The 21,859-nt window shown below is 43.4% G+C and overlaps 1 protein-coding gene across 2 annotated transcripts in view; it reads right to left on the bottom strand.

The window, feature by feature from the left end:
• Window positions 1-1,362: 1,362 nt before the first annotated feature.
• GATAD2B (GATA zinc finger domain containing 2B) overlaps window positions 1,363-21,859 on the bottom strand; it is a 97,336-nt gene continuing 76,839 nt past the window's right edge. Inside the window, exons 2-11 of one of the 2 annotated variants that reach the window (XM_047784549.1) lie at window positions 16,142-16,477; window positions 9,846-9,975; window positions 8,783-8,914; window positions 8,159-8,290; window positions 7,433-7,603; window positions 6,591-6,906; window positions 3,827-4,029; window positions 2,532-2,642; window positions 2,260-2,377; window positions 1,363-1,621 (exon numbers count right to left, since the gene is read on the bottom strand). In XM_047784549.1, coding sequence (XP_047640505.1) covers window positions 1,488-1,621; window positions 2,260-2,377; window positions 2,532-2,642; window positions 3,827-4,029; window positions 6,591-6,906; window positions 7,433-7,603; window positions 8,159-8,290; window positions 8,783-8,914; window positions 9,846-9,975; window positions 16,142-16,476 — 1,782 coding nt within the window. In that variant the 5' untranslated portion in view covers window position 16,477 and the 3' untranslated portion in view covers window positions 1,363-1,487. The remainder of the gene's footprint in view (window positions 1,622-2,259; window positions 2,378-2,531; window positions 2,643-3,826; window positions 4,030-6,590; window positions 6,907-7,432; window positions 7,604-8,158; window positions 8,291-8,782; window positions 8,915-9,845; window positions 9,976-16,141; window positions 16,478-21,859) is intronic. The other variant, XM_047784550.1, reaches the window with a different exon arrangement.

Raw genomic sequence — 21,859 nt, 5'->3', positions numbered from 1 at the left:
CTTCCCCCACAATGTGGGAAAATGGGATGCTAATTTCCCCAATCCCCAGAACAGCAACATTGCACAATTCAATTCATTCTCTACATTAGTAGCACTTAAGAAAAAAAAATAAAAACAAACAAAAAAAGCAAAATCAATAGAATTCTGGGGAAGAAAAAAGACAACTATTTATATGACAGAGGTCCAGGACTGGTTTTGACATGAATTGTTTGGCTTTGAGCAGTTGGCTCTGCAGATAGTGCAGCAGCGTCAGGGCAGGGCTCCAACCTGATTAGGTACCCTAACCCTCACCTCTTGGTGCTCAGAGGGTAAAGGGAGAGACAAATGGGAAAGTCTCAACTGTTGGGAGACTTCTTTTATTTCCTCCCTTTGTCCTCTCACTCACGCATGCCCTGTCCAACCTCCAGGACACACAGCAAAATCAGGCTGGGAACAGCCACTCCTCTATATTACAGGTGGGGCTGTGGTTACTGAGGGGCAGACTAGGATTTTTTTTTTTTTTTTTTTAAAGAAAAAGATGGGGATGGGGAGGTGAATTTTACCCCCCCCCAAAAAAAAAGATGAAATAATTTTGGGCTAACTGGCCTGGAAATGACTTCTGTGTGTCCCCACTAGGGTCAGGGGACCAATCTCATTCCCCCAGCATCCAGAAGGCCAGGATCTGGTCTCAGTCTTCCTTGGCTCAACATCATGCTCATCATCATGCCCTTTCTCCTGCTTTTTTATGAGTCAATTCCAGGGTGGTTAAGTTTTTAAAGCTTCTCCTTCCAGGCTCTTTTCCCTCATGCTTAGAGCCCAACTTCAATACTTAATACTGCCTCCCAAACTGTCCAGCTCAGAGACACCCTGCAGCTGGTGTGCTATTACTTCTTGTTTGATGCCACCACCTCCCCCTAACCCTGGGTTAAGTGCATTAAAAACTTCTGCCCCTAACACTCCCAGTCATGTCCGACTTGGCAGTTGAGGACCCTACACTGCAATGCTCCTATCACAACTGAATGTCATTTGTGTTAACCAAAAAAAAGGGGGGAAAAAAAAGACGAAAGAAGAGAAAAAATATTGGAAGCAAAGTAAAAAGGTTTAACCGTCCACTGAACAAAGGGAGGACACACAACATCATTAAAAATGGTAACAACAATTAAAGCATAAAAACAAACTTCAGAAACACACGTCAGAGGGCTTAGGTTTCTCCCCAGGACCTCATTCTGACCTCTATCAGAGGCAATGATCCACCTCACTGTTAAAAGAAAACTGAAGAGAAAAGACAGAGTGGCAGAACAGATCGCAGCAGTGGGAAATAAAGGGGAGGTGGCAGGGCAGGGCGTGTGTTTTCTTGTTGATTTCTACTTTTTGTCTTCTGTTTTTCTGTTTTGTTTTCCGTGTATGGTAGGCACCAGTACAGGCACTGCATGCGACGGAAGTTGGGGGCAACAGGAGAGGAGAGGGGTAAAGGATTCAAGGTTGGGGCAGCACAAGTGGAACAGGCGTTATTTCTGTCCACTGATGGACTGCGATATAGACCGGGGAGGGATCATGTCTAAAAGGTATTCCCGCTGTCGGTCTGCCAAACTGGGGGCTTTGTGTCCTCCGATGCCAGTGTTCAAGTATGCAATGTTGACACCTAGACCCAGGAGACAAAAGTGGAGGGCAGGTATTTAAAAGAGGAAAGAACACCTTCTTCCATACTACCATGGGGCTGCAATGGTGCAGACGTGAGGAAACATTAGAAGTTGTCTGCAAGTGTCAGGCTCAGTTAAGCTTTATTTCAGTAGCAACTACCCCCCTGCTCACAAACTTCAGGAAGAAAGGTCTTCCCAAAACTTTGATCCTACCAGGAATAATAAATACAGTCTTGATGGTATAGAAGAGTCAGATAAAAGAGTGGTGAGAGGTAAGCAATCAAGACAGAAAGGAAATTAACCGAATCTGCTTTGGTTTGGGGCTGCTGACTGTAAAGAAGCATCTCTGGGTTACTCAAACAGGATCAGGACAGTTAGCTCTGCTATTCTGGGGAGATTAATAACCATATGTCTGCCAAATGGGCACGCTGTGTCATTTTCACCACCAAAACCCTAATGCAATGTGCCTAGCATATAATATGGAATTTGAAAACATCTGCTGAAAAACAAGAGTGAAGGAAGTAGGTCCTAAAAAAAAGCAGAAAACAAAAGAAAGAACAACTCACCTAAAGGGGCAGCTAAAGAAGTGCATACTAATTAGTCAATCCCTGAGAAAAGTTCTCAGGTCAATCCTTCTTACCTGGCATACCAAGGAGGCCACCTGGCACAGACAGCTGGGGTGCCTGTGCAAAGTTGGAAAGCATGGAACGGGCAGATGTGGGTATGCCACGCTGGAGGCTGCTTTGGGGCTGTGGAGCCTGCAATGATGAGGGAACAGGTGAAACTTTGCCATGATAGACGGTGAAAGGGGGAGGTAAAGATGTGGGAGTACAGAAAAGCGGTATTGAGTTCCCAGCGAAGAAAGGACAAATTGGGATAAAAGGCTGACAAAACCTCAAGCGAAATCCTCACCTGCCGAAGTGTATGATGTCTCATTATGGTCTCTTGTTTACTGACACTGGACACAGCTGGAGCCGTAGTGGGGGAGAGGGCTGCCTGCTGCTGTAATCGCTGTTCGATTTCCTGTTGGGAGTCATCAGGACAGGTTGGAGAGGACAGCACCCAATTTCCTAACCAGAAAACCTAGAGGTCTTCTTATCTCTAATGCTGCCAGCTAGTTGGAGGGATATGGAAAAGGCAAAAGAGTTTGGTGGGGTAGGTACACTAAGATCTCTGGGTACAAGTAACCTTAACACTTCATTAAGGAATCCCTCTCTTCAGGAAAGCTGGCTCTCAGAAGGTGGCTGGAGAAGTCTGAGTGGTGGCAATGAGCTGACTGATGTAATTAATTAAGGCTGATTACTGAGGTTTTGACTCCTGCTTATCCATTTTTCAGAATGTTCATGATGCTATCCAAAGAGGTCTGATGGGTAGTGGGGTGGGAAATGAGATAGAGGAAAAGGATCTGAGCTTCCCAATGCATCTTCCCCTCTCCCAGATGTTCTCATTCTATTAATACTATAGGAGAGTTTACGCACTCTAACACCACTCATCTTCCCTGGGCTACTTGATAATTTATTCTTTCCTTTGCCATTTCCTTGACAAAATGGACTTCAGATAATTACTTCTCTTAAAGAGATTTCTAGTACAAGTATAAATCTCTCTCATCAAAACCCATTTGTTGAGGAAATGAAGTCAAGAATAGAAGAATTTCTGGAGTTCCCATTGTGGCTCAGAGGTAATGAACCCAACTAGTGTCCATTAAAATGCAGGTTCAATCCCGGCCTCACTTAGTGGGTTAAGGATCTGGCATTGCTGTGAGCTGTAATGTAGGTCACAGACGTGGCTCAGATCTGGAGTTGCTATGGCTGTGGCATAGGTGGGCAACTACAGCTCCAATTTGACCCCTAGCCTGTGAACCTTTATAAACCAGAGTGCAGCCCTAAAAAGCAAAAACAAAGAATACGGGAATTTCTTTAGTGCTATTAGGGAAAGCCAAGAGCCTTAAGTCTTTTGTCCCTTTCTCTTAATCTCAGCCGTTATATGTCATTATGTTCTTACTCAATCAGAAATAGTCAAATGGAAAGGAGAAAGGTAGAAAAGTAAGAAGGAAAAAAGGAATCCAGGCTTCCAGGTTCTAGGAACTTAGATCTAGAAACCTAGACCACATGGACTGTGGGGATCATACAGATGACTCCTCTAAACTGAAGGAACTAACTTTTGAGAAAACCTAACCTGGGCAGGTGAGAAGAAGTCACAATTCTTACCTGTTCCTGCTGTAGGGCTTTAACAAAAGCATTCTTCAGCCTGTTGGTGTGTTCTGCCTTTAGAGCTTTCTTCTGGTTGGAGGTCATACATTGCTCACATAGAATCTTACCATTCTTTTCTTGCTTCCAGTGAGGGGTGAAATCTGTGCGGCACTGGGCACAAACAAAGGGTTCGACCCGCAGAAGTGAGGCACAGCTTTTCCCTACATGCCAACAAAAAGAATAATCAGTGGTTTTTATATTTCCTCTTTATCTCCTATTTCTCTTCATCAGACGGATCTTTTCCCAGAAGTTTATTCTGTTAAGAAAGTGACTCTAGGAGTTCCCATTGTGGCACAGTGGAAATAAATCCAACTAGTATCCATGAGGATGCAGGTATGATTCCTGGCCTTGCTCAGTGGGTTGGGGATCCATCGTTGCCATGAGCTGCAGCGTAGGTCGCAGATGCGGCTCAGATCTGGCGTTGCTGTGGTTGTGGCTGTGGCAGGTAGCAACAGCTCCGATTAGACTGGGAACCTCCATACACTGCCGGTGTGGCCCTAAAAGGACAAAAGACAAAAAAAAAAGAAAGAAAAAAAATGACTCTAGGAGTTCCCTTTGTGGGCACAGTAAAAACAAATCCAACCAGTATCCATGAGGATGCTGGTTTGATCTCTGGCCTCGCTCAGTGGGTTGGGGATCCAGCGTTGCCATGAGCTGTAGTGTAGGTCACAGATGCGGCTTGGATCCCGAGTTGCTGTGGCAGTGGCCAGCAGTTGTAGCTCAGATTTGACCCCTAGCCTAGGAACTTCCACATGCCACCAAGTGCAGCCCTAAAAAGCAAAAAAAAAAAAAAAAAAAAGGAGAGACTATAATTTATAAAATAATTCTATTTCATTTGATTATGATAACATCAGTTAAAGGAATTAGTACTATCTCCATTTACAAATGAGGAAACTAAATGTAAGAAGCATAACTCCTAAATGACAAAGCTGGAACAAGAATCCAAGTTTTCTGATTTCCTATGATAAAATGCTAGGAAGAAAATACGAGTAAATTCAGAATGGAAGGGCTCTACCTAATTCAGCCAAAACTTTTGTTTCTTAGAGTCTCTACCTCAGACTATTACTTATCCCTATCACATACATTCATAATTTTTACTTATCAGTGTCCGAATTATTCATTGATCTGTTTATAACCAATACTAGGCCCGTTAGGCACTCTCCTCTACTGTCAGGTGTTCCCCTAAGTCTTTTTTTTTTTTTTAAAGAATTTTTATTTTTTATTTATTTATTTATTTATTTGTCTTTTTGCTATTTCTTTGGGCTGCTTCTGCGGCATATGGAGGTTCCCAGGCCAGGGGTCGAATCGGAGCTGTAGCTGCCGGCCTATGCTAGAGCCACAGCAACGCGGGATCCGAGCCGTGTCTGCCACCTACACCACAGCTCACGGCAACGCCGGATCGTTAACCCACTGAGCAAGGGCAGGGACCGAACCCGCAACCTCATGGTTCCTATTCGGATTCGTTAACCACTGCGCCACGACAGGAACTCCCCCTAAGTCTTTATGTTTAGAAATTCAGGCTCAATAACTTCTGTTAGCATAGACTATGTGATGTTAATAATTTAGAGTTTGATTCAGTGTTGGTTAACAGCTTTTATGTGGTTATAGTTATCTTTATCAGTCTATTAACTATAAGCACTCAAACACCAGGGACTGAATAACACAGCACAATGCCACATAAACACTGATATTAAAAACAGGGGTTCTGGGAGTTCCCGCCGTAGCTCAGTGGTTAACGAACCCGACCAGTAACCATAAGGTTGTGGGTTCGATTCCTGGCCTCACTCAATGGGTTAAGGATCCGGCGTTGCTGTGAGCTGTGGTGTAGGCCGGCAGCTGTAGCTCTGATTCGACCATTGGCCTTGGAACCTCCATATGCCGCAGGTGCAGCCCTAAAAAGACAAGAGACAAAACAAAACAAAACAAAAAACAGATGTTCTGGGAGTTCCTGCTGTGCTACAGCAGGTTAGGGATCTGGCATTGTCTCTATGGCAGCATAGGTTCAATCCCTGGCCAGGTGTATAGTAAGATAAGGATCTGGTGTTGCCACAGCCATGCCGTAGGTCACAGCTGCAGCTCCAATCTGATTACTGGCTCAGGAACTTCCACACCCAAGGGTGTGGCAAAAAAAAAAAAAAAAAGAGTTCCCGTCATGGCTCAGTGGTTAACAAATCTGACTAGGAACCATGACGTTTCAGGTTCGATCCCTGGCCTTGCTCAGTGGGTTAAGGATCCGGTGTTGCCGTGAGCTGTGGTGTAGGTCACAGATGCGGCTCGGATCCCACATTGCTGTGGCTCTGGTATAGGCCAGCAGCTACAGCTCCGATTCGACCCCTAGCCTGGGAATCTCCATATGCCATGGGAGAGGCCCTAGAAATGGCAAAAAGACAAAAAAAGAAAAAGAAAAAGGTGTTCTGGTCTTTAAATTATGTATGCATCATGCTAGGCACATTTAAAAGAACTAAGGAATATACTGCAAAAAATAGATAAGCTACACTATACACACAATAAAAACATTAAGCCTAAGATAAACACACACACAAAAAGCTTTTTGATATGGTGCTCCCAAAGAGCCTCTGAATAAGGGATGGGACATAGTCTGGCAATAGTAAGGAGAGATTATTCAATATTACACAGTGCCCTGTGATACTCTGCCCATATCAATCAGGTGTGGCAACTGCCTACTCAGATAAAAAGATTGAGCAGAAAAAAACAGCCTTACCTTGGCTGTCGATGACACTCTGTACAACTTCTTCCAAGCCTACCATGTAGATGAACTCGCTATTGGCTGCACTAGGCAGGAAATGAAGCAAGGGAGCAGGTGGTTTAGGGGGTGGAATCTCCAGGAGTGTCTTTTCCAGCTGTTTGCGAAGAGCCAATTTGGCTGCAGCCTGTGAGTTGGCAGCATCAGTCATGGCGCTGGGGCTAGGAAGTGGTGAGGACACTCTGTTCACGGTCCCTGGCTGGATATGGGAGGCAAGGTTCATATAGATGGCAGAGGATGTTGTGCGCTGACAGGGAACAGAAGAACTTGACTGCTGAAACAGATTGAGATAGACTGAGTATAGGGCTCAGTAATCGTATGTGGGAGAAAAAAACAATTCTTGCTTTTGAGGCAGGGAATACTACCTGATCCTAGTGTGAACTACTTAGCTCCCCTCAAGCTCAGAAAAAGACATGAGGCATCCAACTTCAGTGAAAAAGGACTCTGGCACATAGGAAAGGAGAAAGATAGTGGCTATGAACTAAAATTGCTAAGAGAAAAATAAAGATTTGGAATGTTTTGTCATATATTCTTATGCTTCTTATTCCCTAGATTCTTTTATCTCTTTCTTCTAGAGAGCTTTTAGTTTACTGCTGCTCTGCTGCTCTCTTCTCCACTACTATAGTCATATAATTTCTCAATGTTTCTACTTTTTGGGACTTTTGTCAACCCACCAAAATTAGGACAAAATTTGTTGTCTTAGAGTTTCTCAATGTCCAAAAAACTTAAAATCTATGATTCTTTCAACCAGGAAAGTAAATAAAAGACAGCTATGTTTCCACATTGGGGCTCCCTCTTACCGGCTGGTAATTGATAGCAGGATTCATATTGGGTGTTGTAGTGCGTACAAGGCCAGGCTTAGGTGGGCCCCTCTGACCCTGTAGCTGGGCTGGGTTTGGTGCAATCACACGTTGAGACATCAACATGTGCGGGAGGGTGGTGTTGGTCGCTGAACGGATGACACTGTGACCCTGAAGGGGAAGAAGAGGAAAAGATACAGTCCTAGGTGGTAAAATGTCCCACAAAATGCCAAAGAGAAAACACTACCTATAACATATAGCTAAGTGGAAACACAGAAACACAGTAATTTCATCTAATGGACTATGGGAAAAATCATCATCATCAAAAACCTGATTAGTGGTTAGAAAGTCCCTGGCCTTCCCCCCACCCCCGCAATTGCCCCCAAAGCATATGGAAGTTCCTGGGCCAGGGATGGAATCCAAGCAGGAGCTGCAAACTACACCACCGCTGTAACAAGTCCCTGGCTTTTTTTTTGGTATAAGCTATTTAACCCTATATGGAAAAGAGGTAAGCTGGAAAGCACTGGTGTAGAAAGACTGCAATGGAAAAATAAGTTATTCATCTTTCTACTGTGGACTAAATCATGCCATAAAGGTCCAACAGGACCATCTATAGTAATAACACCTCTATCAAAGCCAATTCTTCTATGATCTTCACAAAAGTCCCAAAACAGAGAGAGGATAATAGGGCCCCCTGACACTAAGATCCCACTATGGATCACATACCTGTAATGTTCTCAAATTCTGAGGTTCAACCCCTTGGGCCCCAGGCCGGGAGGGAAGCTTGGACAGGCCTTGTTGTCCCACATGGGCAGGAGATGGCTGCACAATAGATGCTGCATTCTGTACAACTGGAGTCTGGGAGAGAAGAGAGACAGTGGAAAAAATGCTAATAATCAGAGTTAGAAATTTGGTACACTTCTAGACTTTCAAAACTCCCTGTCAGTCTGAAGCTCTTGTTGACCCGAAGGGAAATGAGTAAAACAGAATCAAGGTTTTCCTGATTAAGGCCCAAAATAAAAAAATATTCCACAGTTCCTGCTGTGGCACAACGGGATTGGCGGCGTTTCTGCAGCATTGGGACACACGTTTGATTCCCAGCCTGGCATAGCGGGCTAAGGATTTGGAGTTGCTGCAGCTGTGGCATAGGCCGCAAGTGTGGCTTGGATCTGATCTCTGGCCCTGGAGCTCCATATGCCATGGGGCAGCCAAAAGAGAAGAAAAAAAAATTGTTCCTAAAGACAGAACCAGAGACAAAAAAGGCACCCAGCTCAATCTACCTGGGGTAGACCATTCTCAAACCAGTTTTTCTTTGCTTTCTGCAGGTCCCTTATTTCTCAAGCACAGTACCTTCTGGACCACATTTTCTTTTTGTAGCTGACTCTGTCTCAGTTTCTTTAACAGCACCAGTCGGGCTTCTTCCAATCGCAGCTCATCCCTCAGCTGCTTGATGAGCTGCTGCCGTTCCTCAATGCCTTTCCCCTGAGGAAACATGGAGAACATCAGCTATGGTAGCAGATCCTCAGAGACCTTTCCTGCAAGAACACCTCTTCCTTTAGGTCCAAAACCTTCATCTTCCACAAGAAGCCCAAGTGGCAATGGAATTGTTATCTCTGTGTCCCTAGCACACAGCAGAACTGGCACAGTTCCTAGTATTCAGTAGGTACTAAAAAAATGTTTACAGAATGAAAGGAAGGACCACATATAATTGCTAATCGAATAGATTCCTGGCAAAATAGAAGAGTGGCATAAGAAAGACATTACTTTCCTTTAAAAGAATGTTTCTCAAGCTTTTAAAGCCATGTTTCCTCTAGAAATACATTAACTAAGGAATTCCTCCACATTCTGAGACCCAGGAAAGAGTACAGAGAGTATCCTTCCAGTTAAGTTTACTTTATGTGACTTGAATTATGAAGTTTTCATTTTACAAAGATAAGTTATATTGAATATGCTTTTTCAAACTGTTTTCTCCACTTGATTCTAATAGTTCCCTGTAAAAGGGCATGCCCTTGAGGTTAAGAATCACTTACTAAGTGTTTCAGGAGTTCCTGTCGTGGCTCAGTGGAAATGAACCTGTCTAGGATCCATGAAGATGTGGGTTCAATCCCTGGCCTTGCTCAGTGGGTTAAGGATCCAGTGTTGCTGTGAGCTATGGTGTAGGTCACAGACATGGGTCGGACGGATCCCACGCTGCTATGGCTGTGGCATAGGCTGGCAGCTGCAGCTCCAATTCGACCCCTAGCCTGGGAGCTTCCATATGCTACAGGTGTGGCCCTAAAAACAAACAAAGAGTTTCATCAATGGGTACTTATTTAGATTCAAAAAATAAACACTAAAAAAAAGAAATGAGGCTCTCAGGGAATTAAAAGAGAATAGGAGAATCAAGAAATGAAGAAAAGAATCTTTCTTTTACCTTAAACATCTCTAGGTTGGCTGCTTTGAGTCTTTCTTCCATTCGGGAGCTGGAACGGGGACTGGAAGCCTCATTATCAGACAAAACAATGATGTCTGGAGAGGGAGTTAGCCTTCCTCGGTCTGGCTCACTAGACAAAAGGAAAAATTATGTATTTCCAACAGTGAAAGTTCACAGAAAAGTTAAGAAAACTTTTCTACACCGAATGAAGAAGTCCAAGGGAACTTAAGTCTGTTCTGATTCACCCAGGGGAAGACAGAGGCATCCAAGTGCTAGGATAAAGAAGACATCAAGATGTAAGTGGTGACAAGACCTCAGCAAAAGCACTTTTCCCACCTAAATTCTTTACAGAGGATGCAGACAGAAAGACACTGACTTTAGGAATGGGAATAAGAAACAAGCATTTCCATTATACAGATTTTAACCAAAATTCCAAATGTTCTCTTTTTATTTTATCCTCCTTTGGGTTGTCTTGTTACACAGACGCTCAAGGAGGAAATGGTTAGCTTGACAAGGGAAGAATGGCAAAGGCAGTTGAGCCTATATGTCCACTCCAGGTACAGATGATATGTTGCTTGGAAGGTAACTCATGATACTGAAACAACATGGTCCTGGTCATCTGATGATTTATAAGAAAGGAGGTTATGTGACAACTCTAGTGATAGTCTATCCTGTCAAGACATAAGGCCAAAAAGATACTACTGTCAGTGGCTTAAAGGAATAGATAGTGTTAAGTATACTGTCTACAGCTTTCCGGAGGATTAAACTCCAGAACTAAATATATGGGATGTGCATCCTGAGATGCCAGAGTTCAACTTAGCATCCTGCCCCAGAGAGAAACTATCTAGAGATGACTTTGAAATTTAAATCTTCCTGGAGATCCCTTTGTGGCTCAGTGGTTAATGAACCTGACTAGGTTCCATGAGGATGTGGATTCAATCTCTGGCCTTGCTCAGTGGGTTAAGGATCTGGTGTTGCCGTGAACTGTGGTGTAGGTTGCAGACGTGGCTCGGATCCCATGTTGCTGTGGCTGTGGCGTAGGCCGGCAGGTACAGCTCCAATTTGATCCCTAGCCTGGGAACCTCTATATGCTGTGAGTGTGGCCCTAAAACAGCAAAAAAAAAAAAAAAAAAAAAAGAAAGAAAGAAAGAAAGAAAGAAAGAAAGAAAAAGAAAAGAAAAGAAATCTAAATTTTCCACACTGGCTGTGCCCTATGCCTAATCCTACTTATTAGACAACTCTAGTTTGGTCTTTCTGGGACTAGCCTTAAAAGCACCTTGAACCTCTAAAATAATGAAAAATGGCACTCACTCCTTAAGACCTGGATAACAAAAATACTGCAAATTCTAATTCCTTAGGTTTCCAATCAACGACCAAATTTTTCAGTTCTCCTCTACTTTTTTTTTTGTCTTTTGTCTTTTTTATTGTTGTTGTTGTTGCTATTTCTTGGGCCGCTCCAGCGGCATATGGAGGTTCCCAGGCTAGGGGTTGAATCAGAGCTGTAGCCACCGGCCTACGCCAGAGCCACAGCAACTCGGGATCCGAGCCGAGTCTGCAACCTACACCACAGCTCACGGCAACGCCAGATGGTTAACCCACTGAGCAAGGGCAGGGACCGAACCTGCAACCTCATGGTTCCTAGTCGGATTCGTTAACCACTGCGCCACGACGGGAACTCCTCCTCTACTTTCTTAACTCAGAGATACCGTCTCAGATCCTACTTCCTCGAGACCTATAGTGTAGTAAGGAGTATTCAGGTCTAAAAAATGTGTTCTTAGATAGTATTTAAACATGTAATACAGATCTTTAATCCTGAGCGCCTCTCTACAATTTCTCAGGGCTTTTTATCCCAGGTGTTGTTGGGACTTGGATGCCTTTTGAACAAGGCACCCTGGATGGTTGGGATAAGCACTTAATTGACAAACAGGGTACAACCTAATTACTAAAATCAACCAGGAGTTCCCGTCGTGGCGCAGTGGTTAACGAATCCGACTAGGAACCATGAGGTTGCAGGTTCGGTCCCTGCCCTTGCTCAGTGGGTTAACCATCCGGCGTTGCCGTGAGCTGTGGTGTAGGTTGCAGACGCGGCTTGGATCCCGAGTTGCTGTGGCTCTGGCGTAGGCTGGTGGCTACAGCTCCGATTCAACCCCTAGCCTGGGAACCTCCATATGCCGCGGGAGCAGCCCAAGAAATAGCAGCAGCAACAACAACAACAACAAAAGACAAAAAAAAAAAATAAATCAAATCAAATCAAATCAAATCAAGCAAATTTAGCTGAGGAAATAAAACAGGGAAACAGAGTGACAATGATGAATATCTTGGAAACTATCACATTTGTTTGGTTTGCTCTATAACCACTGGTCACAGACACAGCAAGCTAAGAATGTAGGGTTATAGAAAAAGAAGTCACTAGAGGGAGAAAAGACCCTTTCATTCTCTAACTCAAAGCTCCTGCAGTAATGGTCAGGTCTAAATGATTTATCATTTCTATATTCCTTCATGTCCCCCCACACACTGAACACTAACATGGGTGAACAACTTTGAGGCCTGGTAGATCTCTACTTCTACTTAATTCCTCCATGTTTGTATCAATAGTCAGAAACTCATTCCATTCAGGTCCTGGCCGGATACACACATGACAGAATATTTCTTCTTTTTTTGGCAATACCCTTGACATGTGGAAATTCCCAGGCCAGACACTGACTGAACCTGCGCCACAGCAGCAACCCAAGTCGCTGCAGTATCAACACCAGACCCTTAACCTACTGCACCACAAGGGAACTCCTGGATTATTTCCAAGCTAAGAAATTCTTTCTTGCTCAAATGAGTGCCACATACTGCTTAAGGACTGTCCAGCAATAGGACAAGCAAGAGACATTCCTGAATGGATTCTGTGCAACTGAGCGACATTCATCAGGAAGCTGTATCTGAGAAAACCCTAAATGATATAATCAGACCCACATTAGGTAGATAGCATAGGTAAGGCAAATCCCAAGTCAAGTTTCATTCCTCAATTTTTTTTTTAACCTTTAACCTAGAATTCTGGTCTCATTTATTAAGCTTTTCCAGGGACAGAAATCATTTTGCTACTTTCCCCAACACATATATGATTTACAATATTTGGTGTTCTTAAGTATGAAACCGTATCAATTAGATTTTTTTTTTTTAGGGCCACATGTTCTGCATATGGAAGTTCCCAGGCTAGGGGTCAAATTGGAGCTGCTGCTGCTGGCCCACACCACAGCTCAAAGCAATGCCAGATATTTAACCCACTGAGCAAAGCCTGGGACCAAACCTAAATTTTCATGGTTACTAGTTGGATTCATTACCACTGAGCCACAACAGGAACTCCTCAATTAGCTATTATTAAAAGACCAACTTGCTGCTAACATCACTGGCAGATTCCCAGAAACTATAAAACTCCTGGAGTTCCCATGGTGGCTCAGCAGGAGCAAACACAACTAGTATCCATGAGGACCAGGTTCGGTCCCTGGCCTTGCTCAGTGGGTTAAAGATCCAGCGTTGCTGTGAGCTGTGGTATACATCACAGACGCAGCTCAGATCTGGTGTTGTATGGCTGTGGCATAGGCCAGCAGCTACAGCTCTGACTAGACTGCTAGCCTGGGAACCTCCATATGCTGTAGGGTATAGCCCTAACAAAAAGACAAAAGACAAAAAAAAAAATTTCTCCTCTTTGAAGCTCCCATCGTAGTTCAGTGGTATTGAACACAACTAGTGTCCATGAGGACTCAGGTTTGATCCGTGATGCTGCTCAGTGGGTTAAGGATCAAGCATCGCGTGGTTGTTGGCAAAGGCCAGCAATTTAAGTTCCAAATAGACTCCTAGCCTGGGAACTTCCATATGCAGTGGGTGTGACCTTAAAAAGAACACACAAAAAAAGTTCTCTCCTCCTTTTATCCGTATCAGAAAAATCACTGTTCTCCATGATGAGCAATCTATCGGTCTTGTTCATCTGTATAAAAAGCTTGAGACTAAGTGGAAATAATTGTCAGTATATCTGGTCTGGTGAAAGGGAAGAAGCCAGTAGGGCCTATTTTTTCATGCAGAATGGAGGTCTGGATGGTTTACATCAAGCCTCTTTCCCTGAAGACCATTAAAAACAGCTCCCAGTTTCCAAAGGCTCAATTTTCTAAAGCTTATCCCTTTAATAAAATTAAATGCAGAATTTTGGGGGTACTCTTTTCTTTTTTCTTGTCTTTTTGCCTTTTCTAGGGCCGCTCCCGCAGCATATGGAGGTTCCCAGGCTAGGGGTCGACTTAGAGCTGTAGCCACCGGCCTACTCCAGAGCCACAGCAACGTGGGATCTAAGCTGCATCTGCAACCTACACCACAGCTCATGGCAACGCCAGATCCTTAATCCACTGAGCAAGGCCAGGGATCGAACCTGCAACCTTCATGGTTCCCAGTCAGATTCGTTAACCACTGAGCCACAACAGGAACTCCTGGTACGCTTACTTTTCAATGCAGAATTTATCTGTGATATACAATTCCAACAGCACTAATGAGATCCTACCAAAATATGTGGCAATGCTTCTATGAAAAATGCATGTTCGGTTCCAATTTGGATGTAAAGAAACTACCAAACATTTCTCCTCTTCTTTGTCCCCAGTGAAGTAGGATTAGTCATTTGCTCCAGAAGGGTAAGGGTGAATATGGGGCAAGTGGGTTACACAGGTGCATTATCTCATTCATCCACTTTCTTTTTTTCTAAAAAGATCTGGAGTTCCTATTGTGGCTTAGTGGTTACGAACCCAGCGAATATCCATGAGGATGCGGATTCTATCCCTGGCCTTGCTCAGTGGGTTAAGGATCTGGCTAAGGTGTAGGTCACAGATATGGCTTGGATCCCAAGGTGCTGTCACTGTGGCCAAGGCTGGCGGCTACAGCTCTGATTTGACCCCTAGCCTGGGAACTTCCATATGTTGTGGGTACAGCCCTAAAAAGCAAAAAAATAAAAAAATAAAAGGATCTAAGGATTAATCTACTTTCCTAATATTCTGTTGATCCCACATATAGCTCCCAAGGATTTTTCTCTTCTTCTAAAGATCATTAGAAAAATGATCTGAAGTTTCCTAAGGGTTTTTAATGCTATAACCAAGAATAATGTTCTCCCACTAGGTGTGATTTAAAAAAAATAATTCTGGGACAGTACCAATAAGTAAACATTAAAAGGTAGAGAAAGAGGACATTCCCTTCATGGCTCAGAGATTAACGAACCCGACTAGGAACCAGGAGGTCGTGGGTTCGATCCCTGGCCTCACTCAGTGGATTAAGGATCCGGCACTGCCGCTGAGTTGTGGTGTAGGTTGCAAATGCGGCTTGGATCCTGGGATCCCAAGTTGTAGTGTAGGCCAGCAGCTGTAGCTCCGATTCCACCCTTAGCCTGGGAACTTCTATATGCCTCAGGTGCGGCCCTAAAATGCAAAAATAAAATAAAATAAAATAATAATAATAAAACCAAAAACCCCAAACCCAAGTAAGATTATAACCATTTTTTTCTTCATCAGTCCAGCTTCTTAAAAATACTGCTTTGGATAAATCCTAGGACAAAGTCAGTAAGGTCAATTGGAAGGCAACTAAAGAGCAAAAAGTAATTTTCGTGTCTATCAGCTATTTCTGAACCAAGAGTAAACTGAATGTTCTTAAAACCAGGGTCGTCTATACTGTGATTCACTCTTCAGGTAGGCTCTACCCTTTGGCCAGGTCAGGGTATCTCTTCTTACTGTTCTTCACAGTCCCAAGTAATCAACCTTGACCAAGGCCTGTGAAAAATGTGTCTGTGTGCTGTGCGTATATGTGAAAAAGAAAGAGCATAAGCATGAGTATACATGTACAAATGAATGAGTATGCCTATGTGGGAGAGGAAAAAAGGAAGGAAGTCCTCTCCTAATAAACAGATCCTAGGACTTCTGGAATGATCTGAAGATAAGATTGTTTTTCCCTCCTAAAATGGCCATAAGATTAGAGTGAAAGTGTATATATTTAACTTACTTCTAATTGGGCTATCAACTCTATAGTGCCTTCTTTATCCAGAAATGGCCACTTTATCTTAAAGGTAATAACTATGATTCTTTGCTATGCTAAGCCAACTCTGGAAATACCTAGTTTCACTTAGAAACAAGAGGAATTCATGGTCAAGCCAGTTGGCATAGATATGGCTTCATTCAAGAAACTTTTAAGATGAAAAACACCCTCTTCTCACTGGAACTCATTCCTGTTTCATAGGCTTAGTTTATGAGAAGACTATCTATGGAGGCAGCTGAACCAAGCCATACCTCCGTCTAGCACTCATATCCACAGGCTCATCATTGATATTTTCTTTGCCTGGCCTTCCAGCAGTCCTGTTGTCTCCATGAGGCCTGAGATTCCCATTGAGCTTCTCTTCATAGCCCTTAACACCACTGCCATCCTGTTTGGTGGGTAACTCATGTGGCACCTCGAGATTTGCCAAATCCTTCCGTTTGAGCAGTGCCAACATTTTCAGACGTTCCATGGCCTCATGCCCCTCCATTTTGAGCCGCTTGGCTAGAACATCATCTCTTTCATCAGCTGGGTCCAAGCTCCGCTTCAACAGATTCAGGCGAAGAGCATCCTCTGTCATTCTATCCATCCTATGGGGAAAAAAATGCAAGTGAGATCAGAATCAAGTCCCTTAAATAGTCCATAAAGAAAGAGGGTGGAAATTCAAAGTTAACTGAGATAACATTCTACCCTATATCTTCTAAGACAACCTATATTAAAGGAGATTTCGTCTCAACCTCAGCAGTGAAAAACTTCAAATGCTTTCCAGTCATCAAGGTCCTTACTGTATAGATGCCTGAAACCAAACACTATACTCACCTGGACAGTCCATTAAAAGCCTGTATCTCTCAAAAAAGTAAATATTCTTTTGCGACTGGCTTTTTGTGCATCCATGCTCATAGTCAGATACTTTGGTTTTACTCATATCAAATTCTTCTCTTGCAAAAGACTCTTTTATGAATGGGAAGTTTTCCAGGTCACCTATGCTTATCTTTAGCCTTTTTTTTTTTTTCTCTTTTTTTTCTCTTTTTTTGTTGTTGTTGTTGTTGCTATTTCTTGGGCCGCTCCCGCGGCATATGGAGGTTCCCAGGCTAGGGGTTGAATCGGAGCTGTAGCCACCGGCCTACTCCAGAGCCACAGCAACGCGGGATCCGGGCCGCGTCTGCAACCTACACCACAGCTCACGGCAACGCCGGATCCTTAACCCACTGAGCAAGGGCAGGGACCGAACCCGCAACCTCATGGTTCCTAGTCAGATTCGTTAACCACTGCGCCACGACGGGAACTCCTTTTCTTTTTTGCATTTCTAGGGCTGCTCTTGCTGCACATGGAGGTTCCCAGGCTAGGGGTCTAATTGGAGCTGTAGCCACTGGCCTACACCAGAGCCACAGCAACGCAGGATCCGAGCTGTGTCTACGACCTACACCACAGCTCAGAGCAACGCCGGATCCTTAACCCACTGAGCAAGGGCAGGGACCGAACCCGCAACCTCATGGTTCCTAGTCGGATTCGTTAAACACTGCGCCACAATGGGAACTCCTGCAATCTACAGCACGGCTCACGGCAAAGCCAGATCCTTAGCCCACTGAGCGAGGCCAGGGTTCGAACCCACAACCTCATGAAGATTCATTAACCACTGAGCCACGACAGAAACTCTTCTCCATCACTTTTAAATCTTGGATGGTCTTCCTGGTAGGAAAGAGCATTAGGACACTGGAAAGAAAAAAAAGGGCGTGGGGGGGGACGCCTACAGCATGCGGAAGTTTCCAGACACAAACCCAGGCCACAGAAGTGACATCGAGTCCTTAACCTCTAGGCCACCAGGGAACTCTCAGGAAAGAAAAGTTTTTTGAGTCACAAAAACTCAGGTTCAAACTGCTACTTCTGTTACAGGGTCATTTTGGTTTTGTTTTTTTTTTTTTTTTTTTTTTTTTTTTTTGCTTTTTAGGGATGCACCTGTGACACGGAAGCTGCCAGGCTAGGGGTCAAATCGGAGTTATAGCTGCTGGCTTATCCCATAGCCACAGCAATTTGGGATCTTAGCTGAGTCTGGGACCTACACCACAGTTCACGGCAACACCGGATCCTTAACCCACTGAGTGAGGCCAGGGATCAAACCCACATCTTTATGGATACTAGTTAGGTTCGTTAACTGCTGAGCCACGAAGAGAACTCCTACAAGGTCAAATATTAAATAAATTGATTTACCTCCCCCAATTTTTTTTTTTTTTGTCTTATTGCCTTTTCTAGGGCTGCTCCTGCAGCATATGGAAGTAGGTTTCCAGGCTAGGGGTTGAATCGCAGGATCCAAGCCATGTCTGCGACCTACACCACAGCTCATGGCAACGCCGGATCCCCAACCCACTTAGCAAGGCCAGGGATTGAACCCACAACCTCATCGTTCCTAGTCAGATTCGTTAACCACTGTGCCACGATGGGAACTCCAACCTCTCCCAATATTAAATGTTACTTTACCTCTCCCAACAAATATTAGATAAGTTACTTTACCTCTCAATTTCACTTGTAGAAGGCACTTAAAGGGGGGCTCAACAAAATTTAATTCCTATTCCCTAAGGATATGACTTCCACACCTATGATACGAGATCAAGCTTGGTAATTCATAGACTTAAGGAGCAGTACAGAGAAGATTACCAGCGTTAACTGGTGCTCTTGCAAAGAAAAATATGTACATGCTTGAGGAATCTTTCTTCCTGTAGAGCAGAGTAAAATAAGAGCTATTTGATTCCCTTCTAGTTATAATGAAGAAAAAGAATAACCAACAAAGGAAACACACCTTTTGGAGACCAGAGAAAAGTCAGAACTCAGATTTCTGAATTTTCAGGTAATGTTTCTTAATTCTCTTTCTTTCTCTGTTTTCCTTTTTTTAGGGTCACATCTGAAGCATATGGAAGTTCTTGGGCTAGGGACTGAATTGGAGCTGCAGCAGCTGGCCTATGCCACAAGCTACAGCAATGCGGGGATCCAAGTTGAATCTGCAATCTACACCACAGCTTGTGTCAAAACTGGATCCTTTAGCCATTGAGCAAGGCCAGGGATCGAACCTGCATTCTCACGGACACACTGTCAGGTTCTCAACACACTAAGGCACAGCAGAAACGCCTTCCCTTTCTAAAAAAATTACTTAGGAGTTCCCATCGTGGCTCAGCAGAAACAAATCTGACTAGCATCCATGAGGACGAAGGTTCAATCCCTGGCCTTGCTCAGTGGGTGAAGGATCTGGTGTTTGCTGTGAGCTGTGGTGTAGGTCGCAGACGCAGCTAAGATCCCTAGTTGCTATGGCTGTGGTGTATGCCAGCAGCTACAGCTCCGATTCGACCCCTAACCTGGGAACCTCCATATGCCAAGGTTGCTGCCCTAAAAGATTGAATAAATAAATAAATAAATAAATAAATAATAAAAATATTTATTTTGGGGCACACTGAACAGCATATAGAAGTTCCTGTGCCAGGGATCAAATCCAAGCTGCAACTGTGACCTATGCCACAGCTGCAACAATGCTGGGTTCTTAAACCACTGCACAGGGCCGAGTTGGATACCAGTTGGGTTTGCTACCACTGAGCCACAATGGGAACTCCCTTAAGTGGTTTTTAGTATATCCACAGAGTTGTGCAACCATCATCAACCATAATCAGTATTAGACCATTTTCATCGTCTCCTCCCTAAAAACACCCATACCCATTAGCAGTCATTCTCTTCCCACCACTAATTTATTTTCTGTCTCTAAATTTGCCTATGCTGGATTTTTTTTTTTTTTTTTGGCTGCACCCACCACATACGGAAATTCCCAGGCCAGGGATCAAATCAGCCCCACAGCAGTGACTCAAGCTGCTGCAGCAACAACACTGATCCTTAACCAGCTGCATGACGAGAACGCCTTGACTTCTTATATAAATGAAATCACATAATATGTAGTCTTTTGTGACTGACTTCTTTCACTTGGCATTGTTTTTGAGGTTCATTTATGTTGTAGTATATATCATTACCTCATACTTTTTTTTTTTGCTTCTTAGGGCCACACCTGCAGTCAGTATACAGAAGTTCCCTGGCTAGGTGTCGAATCAGAGCTACAGCTGCCAGCCTACACCATAGCCACATGGGATTCAAGCCTCATCTACGACCTACACCACAGTCCGTGGCAATGCCGGGTCCTTAACCCACTGGCATCCTCATGGATACTAGTCAGGCTTGTAATCACCACTGAGCCACAAAGAGAACTTCCACTTCTTATCTTTTTATGGTCTAATGCTATTCCATTGTATGGACATATGATACTCTATTCATTTATCAATTGATAAACATTTGGTTTTTTCCACTTTTTACTGTCATGAGCAACACTGTTATGAACTTCTGTACACAAGTTTTTGTATGAACATATGTTTTCAATTCTCTTGGACATATACCTATGGGTAGAATGCTGGGTCCTAAGGTAACTCTCTTTTTGAAGAACTGTTAGCCTGTTTTCCAAAGCGGCTAACCACTTTACATTACCACCAGCAGTGTATGAGGGTTACAATTTCTCCATATCCTCTTAGTTCTCTTTTAACAGCTTCAGATATGAAATACATCATATAGCATATATAAATGTTTTTAGCTGCAGGTGCCCTAAAGGTTTGTTATTTTGACATGTTACTTCTGAAGTGTTTTACCTCTGAAAAATACCCTCAGATGGAGGACCAGAAAGTTGAATGCTATAGATCAGAAGTGAAGCCCAAGTTCCACAATAACAATGTCGATTCCTATTGTGGCTCAGCAGGTTAAGAACCTGACGTAGTTTCCATGAGGATATGGGTTCAATCCCTGGCCTTGCTCAGTGGGTTAAGGATCTGCCATTGCCACAAAGCTGCAGGTTGGTGTTGCTGTGGCTGTGACACAGGCCGGCAGCTGCAGTTCCAATTCGACCCCTAGCACAGGAACTTCCATAAGCCACAAGTGCGGCCATAAAAAGAAAAAAAAACAAATGTCTCGGATAACTTGATCAACATCTCATACTGAGAGTATAAGAATACCACAGGGAGTTGCAAAGGATAAAAAGTCTGTCACTAAACTAATTACATACCTAGATGCCAAAAGTACTTCAGAAAAGTACACGGCAATGTATACCAATGTATATTAATACAGTACAGTGTTCTAAAAGTTTTGAGATAAATTACATTCATGAACACTGAACGTATATGACAAAATGACAAAATTCAAAAACCTGGACCCATATGAATGGAGTTTGGAATGCCATCATTTTCTTGACTTCTTCCACTGACAGTTATGCAAATAGTCAAAATTAGTTTAAATGTTTTCCCCTTATAATACTGACATAAATGGGTATGTTGGAAGGTGGGAGAAACCGGGACCAAACATTTGAACGTCCAAGCTAAGTAATCTTTCCCAACAGATGGCTTGAGAACTCTGACCATATTTTCCTTGCTCATTCTTGACTTTACTGGCCCAACTTTATGTACTCAACAGTTGTATCTGCCTCAAAATCCAATGAAATATGGATTAATCTTGAAAACATCATGCTAAATGATGCTAAAATATTTTTTTGGTTCCACTTTTATGAGGTGCATAGAATAGCCATATACATAGAGAGTAGAACAGAGGATACCAGTGGCTGAGGTGGCGAGAAGGTAGTGAGGAGTTATTTAATGGCAACAGAATCTTTGGGAGGAAGACGAAATTCTTAAATGGACAGTAGTGATAGATATACAACGCCATGAATGTATTTAAAGCTGAACTGTACACTTAAAAATGGTCAAAACAGTAAATATTTGCCACAATAAGAAAAAAAAGGAGTTCCCACTGTGGCACAGCAGGTTAAAGATCTGACTTGTCCTCTGTGGTGATGCCAGTTTGATCTCCAGACCAAGACAGTGGGTTAAGGATTCAGCATTGCTGCAGTTGTGGTGTAGGCTGCAGCTCTGGATTAGATTCAATCCCTGGCTCAGGAACTAACACAT

Source organism: Phacochoerus africanus, chromosome 6 (assembly GCF_016906955.1).
Source record: "Phacochoerus africanus isolate WHEZ1 chromosome 6, ROS_Pafr_v1, whole genome shotgun sequence".
In the NCBI taxonomy this organism is placed as follows: Eukaryota; Metazoa; Chordata; class Mammalia; order Artiodactyla; family Suidae; genus Phacochoerus; species Phacochoerus africanus.
Note: the sequence above shows the minus strand (reverse complement) of the source record. Positions and strands in the feature narration are given on the sequence as shown.